The 17,697-nt window shown below is 39.3% G+C and overlaps 1 protein-coding gene across 1 annotated transcript in view; it reads left to right on the forward strand.

Moving 5' to 3' along the window:
* The window catches only part of ADAMTS20 (ADAM metallopeptidase with thrombospondin type 1 motif 20), a 101,831-nt gene extending 96,681 nt beyond the window's left edge, over positions 1 to 5,150 (forward strand). Inside the window, exons 38-39 of the mRNA XM_074827416.1 lie at positions 2,833 to 2,937; positions 3,535 to 5,150. Of these exons, the coding sequence (XP_074683517.1) occupies positions 2,833 to 2,937; positions 3,535 to 3,624 (195 nt within the window). The 3' untranslated portion in view covers positions 3,625 to 5,150. The remainder of the gene's footprint in view (positions 1 to 2,832; positions 2,938 to 3,534) is intronic.
* Positions 5,151 to 17,697: the final 12,547 nt, after the last annotated feature.

The raw sequence follows: 17,697 nt of genomic DNA on the forward strand, positions 1-17,697 counted from the left end.
GACGTGAACAGGGGATGCCTTCTAGATGAAACTAAATCAAACAATGAGCTCCAGAAGAAGGATCTTAATGCACTCTAACTGCTAATGAGGATTCAGTCTATGGAACTAGATGATAGTTAGCCCAAAGTAAAACCCCGGTCTGTGTACCATATATAGGCATTGGGCTCTCTGACCCAACATTTTCACTCTAGAGATCTGCTCATACTGTCTGAACATACTCATACGTCTGAACTAGTCAACCTAGGCTGCCTTTGGAGTCCATTGGCAGAAACAGGATTCCCTAGAAAACAGTTGAGCTAATCCTACCCTATTAGACACCTTAGGGTGAAGTCAACCATCCTCTGGAAGTGCATATTTCTTTTCACTGATTATAAAGGGAGTTAAGATTGACTAGCTCAGACTTGCATGGAGGTGAAACCCTGTTGTCCATCTATACTAAGTGCTTAAACTTAAGACAGGCTACATGGGTGGACATATTCAAGGGCAGCTAGAGACAATCTATGTACAATTTAGGTACAAATGAAATGTCTAAGTTAGGTAGACTTCATCAAGAAAACAGTTGGAGTTCATTACAGTATTGAATACCTTCAACCTGCAGACTCTCTGGGCTTAGTACAATACAAATCTATGTGCAGTCTTCTGTTGGGAAGTCATTCTGCTTACATGGTTTTGCTCTGACACATTTCCATCTATAAGATCTGCACTGAAGCTAACACTTTTAATGCAGTAAGAAGTCCTCCATTCCTGCACTCTGTCCTTGAAATCTGTTCCTGGCCTAGAGTATGCTGCATGACATGTCAGACAGCTGTTAAGCTGTCATTATAATTGTACATAGCACTTCTCATTTATTTTTGCAAAATGATGTCACTGTGAATGAAGTTACTTTGCGCCTGTTAATTGTGGAAAGCATTCCACACTGTATTAATTTCCTCCAGATGCTTTACTCATTAAATGGAAGTCTTCCACTTTTTGCACACTTGAAGAACAACCTACCCTATCCATATGAGCTTATGTTAGCTCATCCTGAGTATATGAGTGCTATAAACACAGCAACTTTACATAGAAATGCTCTCAAAACAAATCTGCCATACCGAACAATATGACTGAATTTTTATGAAGGAATTTCAGTGAATCACAAGAATAAAGACTGAATGCTGTATTTTATACATGCACACATACATATACCCCCACAAATATATATGTATAAATATATCTGACTATGACGATATTAAGCAATAAAATATAGAAGCGACCATATGTAATAGAAATGTTATCTTTGCTAAAGCTTTCATCTCAGGATTTAGGCAATTTTAACTAGGTCTGAATACAGAAATTCAGGCCTTTAGTGAATTGTATGGAGGTGTGTGGGAGTTTTCTCATTGTAGTGCTGGCTAAACTGACCATTGGGCTCTTTGTGAAGGTAGTAATTCTTCCCAACATATTGCACTACTGTGTGAATGCAGTTTAATAACTTTCTGTACCCCAGTTTACCAAGGCAGCGCAGTTTGTTGCTTTTAATATACCTCTTATTTTCATATGAACTGACTCAGTTTTAAAGATAGTTTTCAGAGTATGTATTTGCACAGGCAAATATTTTAGAATCAATAAACCGTTTTGAATGGTTTGTATTGCAAAACATTCCATCTAGCAATAAATTTATTTATTTTAACCTCCACTTATATTCACATTCAATTATGTTATTTGTTATAGTGAAAAAGAAATGGAAGATAAGATGATGATGCTTGGACAGTGTGCTTGCAAAAATTTGAGAATTAGGAGGCTAAGTGTCGTGATTTAACCCCAGCTAGCAACTAAGCACAATGCAGCTGCTCACTCACTACTCCCCCCCCACCTCTTGGAGGGACGGGGAAAAGAATTGGAAAAAAAGTAAAACTTGTGGGTTGAGATAAGAACAGTTTAATTGAAGTAAAATATAATAATAATAACAATGTAATATAATAATTGTAATGAAAACGAAGATAACAAAAAGAGAGATAAATAAAACCCAAGAAAGACGGGTGATGCACAACGCAATTGCTCCCTGTCCACTAACCAATGCCCAGCCAGTCCCCGAGCAGCGATCAGCCCCTCTCGGCCATTTCCCCCAGTTTATATACTGAGCATGATGCCCTATGGTATGGAATATCCCTTTGATGAGTTTGGATCAGCTGTCCTGGCCATGCTCCCTCCCAGCTTCTTGTGCACCTGCTCCCAGGCAGAACATGGGAAACTGAAAAGTCTTTGACTTAGGATAAGCACTACTTAGCAACAACTAAAACATCAGTGTGGTATCAACATTATTCTCATACTAAATCCAAAACACAGCACTGCACCAGCTACTTGGAAGATTAACTCTATCCCAGCCAAAACCAGGACACTAAGAAGTGATTTGTCTGTAATTTCCAGATAGTAGTAGGTCTTATCATGTTATTGCCAAAAGCTTCAGGCACTTTCTTGAAAGATTTTTTTTTAAAGCCAGCCCTATTCTTGCATGTTACAAGTCCATAATTTTTGTAAATTAAAATTTAATATAATAATAATCTGAATTGTCTGATGTTAGTTCTGTATTCAGACTGCAGACAGATGCTACAGATCAGCTGATGCACAGGTGCTACTTACTGCAGAATAACTTGTTCGTGTGTCTGTGTCATGTGTCAAAAAGGGGTATAATGCAGTGTAACTAAACCAGGTTAAGTACATGCCCTTGAGTACTTAATGTCTAGATATACCCTAGTGATATGTGAGATATGCCAATGTAAAGTGTTTTACTGTTTTGAACTCTGTTTATCACCTTTGTATTTTACCTTTTGCTTTTTTGTTTTGTTTTGTTAGGGACAGTTCAGCATTAATTTGGCTGGTACAGGTCTGAGACTATCTAGTACAGTTAGGTGGATCGCTCAGGGCAACTATGCAACTGCTGACATACACAAATCTCACGTAAGTCAATGCTGTTTTCCTTTATGTCTCGGAATACTGTGCCTCCAGAGGTGCAAGTGATGACTCTCTTGTGAAAGCTAGCTGTGAATCAAAAATAGTGCTCAAGGTCTCATCGTCTTCCAGATATAATGTGAAAACTATGTTTAATCACACTGCCCCAAATCTAATCCAGATCAACATTGCTTGCCTACCCTACTCTTACTGATTTTAAGAGCCTATTGTTATATTAATCAGGTTTATTAAAAGTTTTGAAGATACCTAATAATACTTTTTTTAAAAAATAAAAACAACACCCCAAAAAACCATTTTATTAAAGATACCCTACTACAGAGGATCCTTACAGATGGCTTACCTTCAACTTGATTCATGTGGGAAAGACCAGTTGAACAAGGACAATAAGCATGCACAGTTTAAGAGAACATTGGATGGTAAGCCAGGGAAGAAGGTATCTCTGTGCCTGTTTTGCTAATTTGATGCTCTCTCTTGATTTAGTGTTTGTAGGTATGATTTGTCAAAATGCAGACCTCAAGGAGCTTTTTGTATAGCCATGATTTCAATTGCTTTTCTTGATTGACTATTTTCTTTGTCTATTCCCAGGATGGTACTAAAATATATGGAAGATGTGGAGGATTTTGTGGAAAATGTATTCCTAACACAATTATTGGTCTCCAACTTCAAATACAGTGAGAACTCTGATCTAGTAAGAGCATCAAAGCAGGGACATCTGCCATTTAGGTGTAAATTGTAGGTGCTGTGTATATATATATTTTAATTCTTTCATCTCTGTAATGCTCATTACCGTAATGCTCACTACTAAGAATTCCTGTTTTCTTCAGTGTTTATTCAGGGGTGTATTACCTGTTTGTGGGCTAGCACATGCATAAATCACAATCAGAAACCTTCAGGTTTTAATGGAGAGGCATTCATTCGATGCACAGTATATAGTAGCAAGTAAATTGCACTGAGGTTGCTACAATGGGTAACACTCTAAATTGTACCATAATTGTAATACTTCACCTGCAACTAATCAGTGCAATTTTTTATACAGTATTCGGTAAAATTTATACTCTACTGGTTTTCTTGATAAAATATACTAAAATATAGAAAGGAAAGAGGTATTGCTCTATAGAGAAGACAGGTAATTATTTCAAATACTTCTAATTTTGTGAAACCTTTTAGGAATTATCTGTCAGCAACTTAGAGCAGAAAAGTAAATAACCAACATACTTGAGATAGTTTCTAGAGATCTGTGTGTTTGTCAGTAAAAGCATTTTTTTCCCCATCCCCTTCATTATATTCTTTGTGGTGCTCAAATACTAGCAGTAATCCTGAGAAGTGTGGTTTAACCTCTGTAGTCTCTATAGTACATGTTAAACATCAAGGCTTAGTTTTGTTGTGGTTACAGGGAAAAAAAAAAAAAAGGAAACAAATTGCTTGGAAACCTGATTTTAAATCCCTGCCTCTCATCCAAGTATACTGTAAAAGCAGTGTATTCTGTTTACTGTAGCATTTTGTATGTGATTGTACTAATATGTATTTACTGAAACACTTTCTATATACACCTTACTGCTTGTTACTGGCCAATGGCGTATTAGTAAAGGCTGTAGTGTGTGTCTCTCTTAGATTCCAATTCAACATTATTTTCAGTAACCTTAGTGAAAACCCTGGGCAGAGGCAGCATCAAGTCCCGCAGTGGTTTTAGTGTCCCAATTTTGACTCAGTTTAATTTTGCAGTGTTTGTAAATACAGTTCTAGCATCTGCTAGTTAAAATTATTTCTTCCAGAAAAGTGGATGAAAGACTTACTAGATTTGAAAAATGATCTAGCTCTTTGATACGGTGTTTTGTATTACTTACAGTTCAGAACTGTAAAAATATATTCGTATAAAGATAATGCATTTCAGGGTCAACTCTCAGGTATTCAGAATAAAATTTTCTACATGCATAATAACATATATTATGTACCAGGTAACTATGCATCCTTTTTCTGACTGTACACATTCTGTAAACCAAATACTTGTTTTTCATGCCAGTACAATTGTAGATCAAATGGCAGCTACATCCTATTTTTACCCAGAAAGAGTTAGCCATGAATTAGCAATATGTATTAATTAAAAACAATACTGTACCACAGAAGTGTAAGCAGCTACTTTTAGATAACACATGTAGGTAATTATTTTGTGATCTCTGCATCAGAAATGTATTTTTGCACTATGTGCCTTATATTAGTTGTAAACATTAATAAGAATATAAAACGTTATTTTCCTATAAATGTTTACATTTATAATTAAAATCTTGTAATTTATAAAATATTTATATAATAAATATGCTTGTGTGAATGGTAACAGAGTACTTTCACTTTTTTTTTTCCCTTGGTATCAAATGCTTAGTACAAAATGTTGCAAAAACATTTCAACTTATTTATGCACAGAATAACTACATTCTTAATACCTCCTCGCAGTAATATACACTGACTTATACTGGAATAACTGCCACACAAACAGGTTATAGTCATAGGAATATTTTCCATGGAAGCAAATCCTACTTCAGAGGTACAAACTTCATGTCTGTGTGGTCTTCCCAGTCATCCCTCCATATTCACCTATACCTTTCTTGGGCGGTTGCCCTGTAAATCCTTCACTGAAATAATGTAGAAATCTGAAATAATCTTCCTCCTCCTTGTGCTAAATTCAGAGCAACTCCTTTATATCATGGTGCTTCAACAATTGCTTTGGCAGAAGGGGAACTGCAGTCCACCTCCATCTCCAGGAGGACCATTTTCTTTTCAGCCCTGAAACTGCAGTTAGGGGCTAGCAAGCGCTCAACTCTGCTGCCACAGAATCACTCTGAAAATCCACTACCAAAGGAAGTGTTTTTATTGTGTAATAGCAGTGATTTTTGAGTAAAAATGTATTTTCTATAATTAGAGCAAACCCTATGACCCAATGTCAACTTCTGCATAAAACAGCACTGTATTGTGTTCTAGTTTTTTGCATCTTTTTTCCTTGCTTTGGAGTTTCAGCCCTAGTGTAGGGAGAAAGTACTTGTGTGTTCTGGCATTTTGTGGATTCCTTGTGTTAGGATTTTGATTTTGTTGAGAAAAAGGGCTAAATCAGTCACCCCATTTCAACTTACTAACTTTTCATCCCAAGGGCAATTTAAGGAAAACATGAGCCTGATGGTCAGCTCTGAAGAATTTGGAGGCTTGATGATGCTGACATGTTAGAAGGTCCATGCAGTAAAATGAGAATCACTGGTTGTATTTGCAGTATATTTCCATATCCTTTAATTGACATTGCTGTGGATTTCCATTGCACTGGGCAGCCGAGATGCCAGCCAGGGTAGTGGGGTGATCCATGAGAGCACTGCAAGCTCCACTTTGTTGGGTCTGCATGTGCTGAGCTGCTCGCCGCTGGTCAGTCACACAGCTCTCCAGTTTTGGTTGATGCTTAGAAAATGAAATGCTGAACTGTCCCATCACTATTCCATACAGAAAAAATAATAATTAAGGAATGGTAATAGTTAAAGATGATTGTAACAATACTTTGTTAGATGTCTTCTAGGACATTTTTAATCCCATCAATGATAGCATCAGATACTAGGTGACACAACTGCACTTACTTGCTTGTGTGTATGCACACACACACATTGAGTACTTATCTGAATATTGAATGCCAAAGATGGACTAGATGTTAAAAAACATTGTTGCTCACATTTATCTAACAAAATGTGGCTTGGTGTACTATGAAATGGTGTACTGTGACATCTCTTGATGAAGACATCATCTGGATGTCTTCTACCTGTATTTCTCCAAAGTTTGTATCTGGGAGGTAGCGGAGGAGATGGAAACCCTGGCTCCAGGTCTCCATCCTAACTGAATCCATCCTGACATGGTCTGTTGTGCCACTCTCCCTGTAGAGAGGAGCAGAATACTCGCAAGCATTTGATTTGGGACGCACATAAGTGTGTTGTACAATCAGCCAATGCCACGTTCATGGGAAGAGCTGTGGCTGTGTGATTTCAGCATATATATATGTGTTTATACAGGTTTCTGATGGATGGTTGTGTACTTTTCTTGTCTAACCAAAAGGCTATAATATCCAAGGCATACTCAAAAAAATGAGGCATAGATTTGGGGTTTTTCTTCCACTCCTGTAACCTGGAATATGTTTAGCATAACTCTCAGTTTTGTTGACTATTTGAAATGAACGTTACACGTAACAAGGAGGGGGTTTAGGTCTTTGCAGTTTTAGTGGACTAACACATGAGAAAATCAGAATCTGAATAAAATATTACTATCTGGCAAGTGCTTTTTATATCTTGCAGGCCTTTAAGTAAGTTTAGTGAGAAGTGTGAGGAGTTGGATTTATTGTTTCAATGAACAAATAGATTCCTGAAAATTGATGTTCTGTGGCTATCAAAACTGAACTTGAATTAAAAGTGAAACAGAAATATGCTGTAATATTTTAACAACTTAAAAAATAGAGAACAAGAAAACTATGTACAAAAATAGTTTTGAAGCAAAATAATTGAATATGTAAATAGGAAATTAATATTAAAATGACCATTATATATAAACATCGGAGTTGAGATTTCATAGTAATCCATGTTGGCTTTATTTATAAGTTAAAACAATTTCCAACTGCGCTCCAGAGAAGCCCACCAGAACCTTTTCCAAAACTTAGCTTTCATGATAAAACACATTTCTGTATTTCTGGTTTTATAGATGTGGTATTTAATCCATTAAATGCCAAAAGCTGCACTTTATACCTACTCATGTGCTGAACAGTTAGATGGTATCTTACTCAATGCAGGTAAAAGCAGGACTGGAGGTCAGCGTGGCAGAACCAGTATGAGATCAAGTCCTTCAGGCTAGAGAGTGGCAACCCTGGGGAAGCATCTGTATCCTCTGTGTCAGCTCGTTGTGTCTGTTGTAAGGCTTGCTTTGCTCTCGTGAAGTACTTGGCCGTCTTTTCCTGAGCATTTATGAGTTTTCAAAATGATCTCATTGTATCTATGCTTTAAAAAACACTTTGAGAGGGACCTCATCAGCCTCTCTCTCTGGTGTGCTTTGGAAATAGACTGAATAGATTATAGAAAAAGTAAGGTATTGCTTTTAAAGTGCATTCCTGTTTCACAATACTGCCTTTTCTTCAGACAGAGCAGTAAGTGTGATGATAGCAGGGGAAAATTACCTGCGTTTTATTCAAAAAGAAGAACAAGCTATCTGACTTGGAGTTGAATCTGACATTTAATCTTCTCATCCGCAGAAGGTGGTTTTCTTTTGCACATTAAGTTTATTTTGCAATACCATAGCTTGAGAGACTTTTCTAGGCTTTGTTTATCCTGGCTTTAGAGAAGCAATCTGTGCTCTGTTTCTGATAAATTTCTCCTTGTGTTCAGTTATGACAGATATTCCTTTGAATTGACTGTGTAAAAATACTGTAGCAGCAGAGCAGAGCAAAGATCTAACCATATTTATGTCTATATTCTGCCTTTAAACATGAACAGCTGTGCATACATTCATCTGTCTCATGTCTGATTCTGTGCTGCCATCCAGAACCTTTTCCTTTTTAATAAACAAATGTTTCCTTCTTTAATCTGTGTGTGTGTTTTATCTCTGTTCCTGCAACAAAATTTTCTTGTCCACATGTTTTTCAAATCTTATTTGTGTAATTAAACAAAGCATGCAACAGGGAGAACCCGCGCTGTAAATGGTAGAGAACTCTCTCTCTGAGTAGCTGAAATAAAACAAGCTATTTCTGTCTTGCACACTATTACTATTTTGTTTTGGAAATCAAACCCCTGCATTTATGAATACTGAAAGACTCTTTTTGAAATCACTCTATGGTCTTATTTTACAGTCTGATTTACAGAAGCAAGGAACGTTCAAGGAGAGCTCATGAATTTTCTGTATGCAAAAGGCTAGAGTGATTCATAGCAGTAGCATATATTTACACCTGGTAGGATGAAATCCTTTTTTGCACTTTAGTTGTCTCTGGCAGTCATTCACTGATCGTGGGAATGACATCCATGGTCAGTTCATCATTCTCCATGAGTTTTTTGATGTTCCTCTGGAAGCTGGAATAATTAAAAACGTAGTTGCACAGAACACAAATTGAAATTTGTGCTTGTAAAATCAGGGGGTGGAAAGTTTCTTTTTAATGCTTTGTATTTAAAACATCTTGCAGAAAAGGCTTGTTGTAAAAACATTTATTTAACACCTCAGTAAAGAAAACAGCAGCCCTGCTGGTATTTGTGTTCCTGGAACGTCTGCAACTCCGACAGGGCTAAGAAAGCTGCCACCAGTAGCCCCTTTCATCAGGGTTTGCAAGGTATTTAGCTAAGAATTCTTTTGCCCTTCAATTATTGTTTTCTGTCTTAAGTTTATTACTACTCCTGCCAGAAAAGTAACAGTCCCCAGTTCCTCAACTACATTTCTGCTTGCAACTCCTGAGAGAGAAAGGAAAAAGAGGAGTAAATTTGTAGCTGTTACTTCAAAGGGAAGATACACAACCTGTGTGCTAACACAAAAGCACAGTAAAAAGAGATTATTTTACTTCTAAAGTCCTCTCTTCCATGCCAGGATTAGAGACTTGTTGCTGCTATATGTGGCCAGGTATATTTTTCATATTGTGTTGCCAAATATTTACTCAGAGGGATTATTTTGAGACGGATCTATGGAGAATGCAGATAGGCGGGCATAAAAGAGGGAGATTTTCTTTGGATTGGAAGTACACCCTCCTGCAATGTGTTTGCCTGGCCAGCTGTCGACAGCATTGCTTCATATGAAATTTGACATTCAGAATATTTCAAAGCAGTGAATGAAGTGAACTCTGGAGCACTGTTTCCAGCAGTAACTTACATCCCTGTTTAAGAAGAGGGACAGGGAGAGTTTTTATCTCTAAAATGGAAACAAGCTTCTGTCTACCTAAAAAGCTTACCTAGCCCATAATCAAACAAAAACCCCACCATTGTTATCTGTGCTGTGTTGTTACTGCCATAATAAATTATATATGAGCTGTAAGAATCATAAAATTTTAATAAAAAATTTATCTACAGGCAATTCCATGCTGTGCAGTATCATTTTCTCTCTGTGTGTTTTCTTCCATGTGCCACAAACATTGTTTCATATCTTTTGGATGAGGCTGACTTCTCTAACTGAAACAACCTTCTTTTGGAGAAATTAGTTCTTCAAAATTTTTTCTTTCTGCTTTACTTGCTGAAAAAATTGAGGTAGCATATTTTAATGTTATTGCCCTAGAAACACACATTCAAACAACTGTGTATTTAAATATTTCTACCCACACCCCACATACACACTCCTCACCAAGCCTGTGGCATTTTCCATGTCAGAAGGCAGAAGTTGGCACAAGCATAAGAAGCAACTTGGCAAAGTTTTTCTGGTTTTTGGTGGGGTTTTTTTTGTAAAGTGGTACATTACAAAAAATTTTATGTGAATTGGTGCTCAGTACAATAGAAGACTTCTGGCTCTGATTCCACAAGTCACCATACCAGGGAGTATTTCTAGCCCTTCACTGAATCCCAGTAATATGCATGTAGTTCTGCACTGGTGCATGGATCTAGTGTGGGGATCCAGTTCCCCGTGCTTGAGACCTCAGGCTGTGCGGGTTTTTGAATGTTTGTTCCTGGCTGTGTGTCTTCCTCTAGCATTTTGTCCAGGACAAAGCATGTGGTTATTTTTCAAAATATACTATTACTAATAGGAATACGGGAGAAATTGTGTAATACAGTAACTCTTGTGGTATTTTTTTAATCAGGAGTTGCTATTCAAAATTTCTGTCTTAGAAATGTTGCCAGTTAAATTCCCCATAGCTACACAAGAATCACTTGCTCTGAAAGCAGAAATTTCATGCAAATCTGAGGGCATATTTTGCTTTAAAGGTCTGTCTAGTTGTATACAGTGCTGTTAATTCACACTGCCTTTACCATAGGAGCCAGAACTAAATTATGTGATCAGTGCCATGCCAAGGATGAATTCAAAATATCAGAATACTAGATATGAGGATATTAAAATGATCTCTTGGCATGCAGGAGACAGGCTGTCTTCCCTGCATAGCTGCAACTAGCAGATAATAGTCTCAAATCTAGATCTTCCTAAAAAGAGCATGCTCCTAATTGCTGAGTTACCAACCATGTCAAAGAATCGTCCCTGCATATATAAAACCCCTTCGTGTTCGACTGGGAAGTGATTTAGTTTTCCACACTCACCTAGTTCACCCAGTCCTTGCTCCAGTGATAGTACGTGGATCCTTTGTTACCAGGAAAGGGCTCGTCCATGAGCCATGAAGAAAGGAGCTGTTTGCATCGATCATGGACTTCAGTGGTCAGTGTAGAGCTCATGCCTGAGCATCTCCTAGAGACAATGTTGTTCCCCAGAAGTGCCTTCTGTCAATCTCATAACTGAGCCCTATTTCTTTCTGCAGGCATTGCCAAGGAGCCTGGGTGTCCTGTGTGCAGCTGTGGCTCACATGACATGGTAGGACACCTCCGACCTCAGCACTGGGGTAGCTGCTGTGTCCTGCTCAGGACAGATCTCCTTCGGTCATGCTGAAGTTCAGGAGCCACCTGTCTTTCAGCCTATTGGAAACACTAAGAGAAATCCAACATGAAAGATGTCTTCTTCGAATCTCCAGTTGTCTGGTTTAGGGTTCTTGGCTGTTCTTAGCATTTATTTCCTGTAACAAATTTCACAGGTGCATTATGGTTATAACAAGAGGCTCCAGCTGACATCAGTGGTCTATTTCATAATGTCCTGTACAACTAGAGGCCTCAGGGCAGGAGGGCTGTAACATGCTGAACAATGAAAGATGTAAGGTGACATATGCTGTTAAAAACTGGGAAATAAGCTGATGATTTCCAATCTAGCTCCCTACATACCTGCATTAGAGTCAAAGGTACTTCTTAACAAGAAAATGTGACTATCAATCCAAACAGGAAATATTAAACAGGTCTTGCCAGGCATCAAATAAAATCTCAACTCTATGGCTACATCTATCCTACTAAGTAGTGGCACAAGATAGTTCACCTCTATACATCTATAGGTATAAATCCCCGGTCCGAGGGAGGGGTCCCTTCTTGCTGCAGGGGGCTTCTGGTGCATGCTGCTCCAAAATGTGTCCACATGCTGTCTGGAGAATGGTACAGGCCAAAACAGCACCAAGAAATGTGGCGACAATTTAATGCCACAGCCAGTGAAGCAGAGGTCATCCCATGCCCCAGCCCTGTTTAATTTACCAGCCCTGGAGCAGCCCTGAGGCTGAGAGTGAAGAGACCCTCCTTGTCCCTCTCACACATAGCTTATGCTCTTCACCTTGGCTGCAGAGCATCATTCCTATCGACATTTGCTGCAAAAACCATTGACACCCCCAGACAGGGGAGGTGCAGGAATGAAACACTTGCTAATGTATTCCATTGCATGGGGCTATCCTGCCGGGTCACTATCACTTCCCTCTCCTCATTAACGACGATGCTAAATTAGATCACTTATTTTCCCTGGGTGTGTTCTGAAGGAGGGGGATGCTCACTTGAGGAAAACATCTTGAATTTTTAAGAAGTTGCAAAAGAGTCTGTAATTCTGGCAGATTGCAAAGGAGAGGAAATTTGTGGTTTTGAATAACATAAAGTGGCGCCAGATCCTCTACTTTTATTCCAGAGGAAATTTTATTAACAGTTGGGAAATATAATCTGTCTCCAGATTTCTCTATCACAGACCTCTCAGATACAACATCCTCAGCTAATGCAGCAGCAGCAGGAGGGCTGGCTAAAAGGCACCCACGGGCAGAGCTGACACGGAGGAATTGTCATACCGAGGCCATACAAGCTTGGCACCTCTCTTAGAAACCCACAACACAACATGTTTTTTTCACTACAAGTCTGTTTTGCTGTGCTGGGTGCTGTACAGCAGCCCTCAGAAAGAGTGTGCTATGTACTTTGGTGGATGTGGGCAGTGAGGGAGGAGCACTTCGACAGCTCTGTGAACAGAGGTCTGGAGCGGCATGCTTACCCAGACTGCCCCTTGCTGCTGTGTAGATCTCCAACCGACTCACACTGGCTCGGAGTAGAAACCCAGGACAGAAGTTCACAAGTTAGGCTTGGGGAACATCTGGTTCACATTTACCCAGAAAAGTTTGCATCAGACACCAACTGCTTGGACCGATGGAGAGAGGGAGTGTCTTTCTCAAGCATCTCCTTACTAGGCACAGTTTCTGAACTTGAAGTAATAAATTAGGGCTTAAGGAAACCATTTGAAATCAGATGGCTGAAACAGAGATATTCTCTGAGAAGACATAACTGTTTATGTTAGCAACCTGATTTCTGTTCCCCCTTTGTTGTGCCAACTTTTATAAGAATCTGCATACAGCCTTTGGGAGAAATATTTGGCCTGCAAATGGGAAAGTTTGCTCAGCAGCACAGTAAAACTGCAGGAGCTCTAAAATGCTCATTTTACAGTATTGTGTACACTGACACCAATGTAATATTTAGACCAATCACTTCCTAACCATTTTCTTCAGCACATAGTGAACCCACAAGCTAAAATCAGGAGCAGTCCAGATGTTACCCTAATGTCCCACAAGATGGTGACAAAATAATTCTAATTACACAACACTTTGATTTGTGGTACATACAGACTTAGTGACTCCAAATATTTCCTTACCATCACTTGCATTAAAGTCTGCTTATATAACATACTTTGGGCATATTTTAATGGCTTACTCATTTGGCAGAGGTTCATTCTTTTAAGTACTTTTTTGATTATATTTTAAATTAACTTCAGGACTACATAGCGAGTTTCAGTCCTCCCACATTACGAGTCACAAGTTCCCTAGATGATGAAGACGAAAAAGCACTTTTATTGCTTCTGATCCATCCATTTGCCAGACTGCTTCCCCTCCCTCCCTCTGTGATTTTTTTTGTGTGAGGTCTTATGGTCCATAAATTCTTTTCTTTCTGAATTAAGCATGAAAAAATGGCTTGGTAAATTAAGGATAAGAAAGGTGGCCACTGTAGAGCAGATATATGATCTCCAGAGGCAAGGTCAGTAACAAACATGGTGGGGAAGAACTGAGGCTGCAGAAGCACAGGATATCTGGAGATTACCTCTTCTACCCTTAGCCCCCAGACAGTTTAATTATTAGACTTTTTTTTTTTTTTAATATATGAACAATTTTGGCTATTTGCTTTTTTGGGCAACCAAGTTGAGAAACTTGAAAGAGGTCTGAACCCCTGTCAAGAGCTCACCTCTTGAAAATCGTGCCCTCAAACTGGACGCTGGAGGTGGAGCAGGCATCCCACTTTACAAACTGCTTGTCTTTTAAGGGTAAATGTATTGTTCAATATTAGAAACAGTTGCTTCCCTGGATCCTATTGTTTTAGAAACAAGAAAGGAAGCAAAGCCTTATTTTAGCCTGTCAAAGGACAATAGAAATAATCTGTAAATGCTAACTGTTCATTTCAGTGAAGGCAGGAGCTGATTTTCATAGACTGAATTACTCCAGCCATTGAGATGCCTGAAAAAGATTGTAAAGAAAATACATTCTCAGTTGTAGCCATGGGTTTCTATCAATAGATGGCAAGATCAGACTACCCCTTTGGCTAAGACTGGTTCATTTTAGTGGCTTGAAAACCATAGGACCAGATTTTCAAAAGTGTTTAGACAGCTACTTCCCGGTCATTTAAATATGAATTTGGTGTCTAAATATGGCCCATTTCTGGCCAGAAATACCACTTAAAAATGACTTATACATTCAGGAGCCAAAGTTAAATGCAAAGCTTGTGTGATAAAGCAGGGCTGTGCAGAGACGCCCAGCTCGTTCTGAACAAGCTTGTTTGGCTATCAGACATGGCGTGCTCATGTGAGCATGGCAGCCCGCCCAGGGAAATCAGCCCTGCTGAGGCACGTACTTAGATCATCTTCAAAAATCTCACCTCCCGCCCTCAGCACTGCAAAGACATTTGCTGTGAATTTCTTTACTATGGATTTTGGCCAGGACCAACATAGGCTGATTGCAATGCACTTATGATTTTTAATGCTACATATGAGATTTGGATTTATTGTAGCAATGTTTAGCTTCTACCCTGGGAGACAGGATGTAGCCAGGTGGAAAAGCACACTTTGATGTCAGAGTAAGTGGCAGCAAGTGAGATGGTTTGAACTCATGGACAGCCCTGTCCTCAGCAGCAGTAGCTTAGTAGGACTTGGAGGGATTTATAATTTTCCCACTTCTAATTTTAAGGATCATTCGCCCTCTCTCAATCTCTCCCTCTCCATTCCTCTCTGTGTCTCTTTCTTCAAATGCCACGTAATCTCCACACCAGGCCTGCTCTGTGGCAAATTCCCATGCAGGTACGTCTTCATGTTGTACATTTTTCCACACCTCTGCTATTGTCTGATGCTACGTTTGACACCTGGCAGTGGAGGAAACGCTGTTCAGCCATGCTGAACAAGTTCCTGCTGTTTACACCCACTTCTAGCAGGTTTTTACATATAAGCAAAGCAAATGATCACAAGCACAACCATGCTTGTCTGGAAGTGGGCTGTTCACACTTGTATAATTTTCAAATAAGAAGCTAGATGCCTAAACCCATGTTCAACATATAAATAAACATGACCTAATTTTAAGCATCTGCAATTCCCATGGCCTTTGCAGACATTATTTAAATGTGCAATCTTTGGCACCCAACTGGGAAAGTTTGGTTTATGTTTCCAGAGGCCTGTAAGAAAGCTCATTTGTATGCCATTATTTTAAAGTCATAAATACAGTGATCTGAAAGGAGGCTTCTGGGTTTACCATCAATCCTGGGCAAAACATCAGAGTTACTGATAAAGGGTTCTCTTTGCAGGAGAATGCTATCAGCAATGCCAGTTGATATGGTTTTATGGAAAGCAGCTCTTGTCAGACTTATCTGGTATCATTTTTCAAGCCATTTTAACATGGATGTTTTAACAAATAAGGTTGGTTGATAAAGGTTTTAAGACTGATAAAATTTATTTAGGCTTCTGCAGAGCATTTAACACAATTATTCTGGGTTTTTTTTTCATTAGTAGAACCAACAAAAATGTAACTGTAGAAGAGAAAATACCCTCAGATGACTTTTTCTAGTCAGGCCTCACAGGGACTGGTTCTTGGCCCTATACATCAATGAGGGGGAAAAATCATTAGGCTATGAATGAAAAATGCCACAAAAAATGCAGAGGTCCACCCCTCCATTCTTAGCTGGCTTTCTAACTAGAAGGCTAACTACATCAGGTTGCTCAGGATCTCCTCCTATATTTGAGTTTGAACATCTCCAACAAAGGAGATTCCATAGTCTCTGGGTATCTTCTTCCAGTGTTTGACTACCCTCACAGGGGAAAAAAAAGAATTGTATCTTACTATCTAATTGGAGTTTTTTGTGTTGCTGCCTTACGCATTTCCAAAAAAGGTATGGTTTCTTCTTCTCTATACCCCCATTAATTTTTTGTAGACAGCAGTAAGGTCCCCCCAAAGCCATCTGTTCCCTGGACTGAATAAGCCCAGCTCTCCCAGTTTCTCCTTATACACCTTGTGATCCAGCCCCTGACCAGTTTGGTGGCTCTCTGCTGCACTTGCTCCACTTTGTCAATGTCTTTCTTGTACTGGAGAGAACCAAAACTGGACAAAGTACACCAAATCTGGTTTCATAAGTGTTGAATATAAGGGAATTTGACATCTGCAAGACCACTGAGTGTGAACCTCATCCTGTTGTGCGGATTTTTAATAAAGATATTAAACTGTATTGGCTTTGGTGTTGATCCCTGAGGATGCCACTATTAACTGGACAGTGGATGGACTTTGCCCTGCTGCTCACCATCCTTAGTCTTGCTGGTTATCATCCATCTCGGCAATTTCTACCTATCCTGTAGTCCAAGTCTCTTGACCATGTCTCACCAGTTTGTCTGTAAGGATACTGTAGAAAGTCTTGCTAAAGTCAAAATAAACAATATGTCCTGCTCTCCCCTTGTCTGACTGCCAGTCATCTCATCATAGAGGACTATCAGGTTGGTCATGACCTCTGGTAACCCACTCTGGCTGTTCCCAAGCACTTTCCCATCTTTTATGTCCTTGGAAATGGCTTTCAGGAAGATCTGCTCCATAAACTTCCTGGGACTGAGGCAAAATGGTCTCTTTAGCCTCAGAATAAAATGAAAATCTGAACATTTCTCTATATTGGAAACAACTCATTCACCTGTTCAACCTCTTCATAAATGATCTGGATGATGGGATTGAAAGCACTCTGATCAAGTTTGCTGATGACACTAAACTGGGTGATGAGGTGGCTGTGTCAGAAGGGAGATGCATCTTACAGAGAGATCTGGACAGTCTGGAAGAGTGGGCTAGCAAGAACAGTATGAAGTTTAACAAAGACAAGTATGAGGTTCTGCACCTGGGACAAAATAACCAAAGATTCCAGTACAAGCTAGGATCTCTGTGGCTGGGGAGTAGCCTTGCTGAAAAGGATCTGGGGGTCCTGGTGGACAACATAAGAGTGTTGAAGCTAGGCTGCATCCACAGGAGCATTACTAACAGAGACAGAGACATGATCACCCCACTCTACTTAGTGCTTATCAGACCACATCTGGAGAACTGTGTCCAGTTCTGGTTCCCGCAATTCAAAAAAGATACATACAGACTGGACAGGGCCCAAAGGAGGGCCACAAAGATGATCAAAGGGCTGTAGAACCTGCCCTTTGATGAAAGACTGAAGGAGTTTGGTCTCT

Source organism: Strix aluco, chromosome 5 (assembly GCF_031877795.1).
Source record: "Strix aluco isolate bStrAlu1 chromosome 5, bStrAlu1.hap1, whole genome shotgun sequence".
Taxonomy (NCBI): domain Eukaryota; kingdom Metazoa; phylum Chordata; class Aves; order Strigiformes; family Strigidae; genus Strix; species Strix aluco.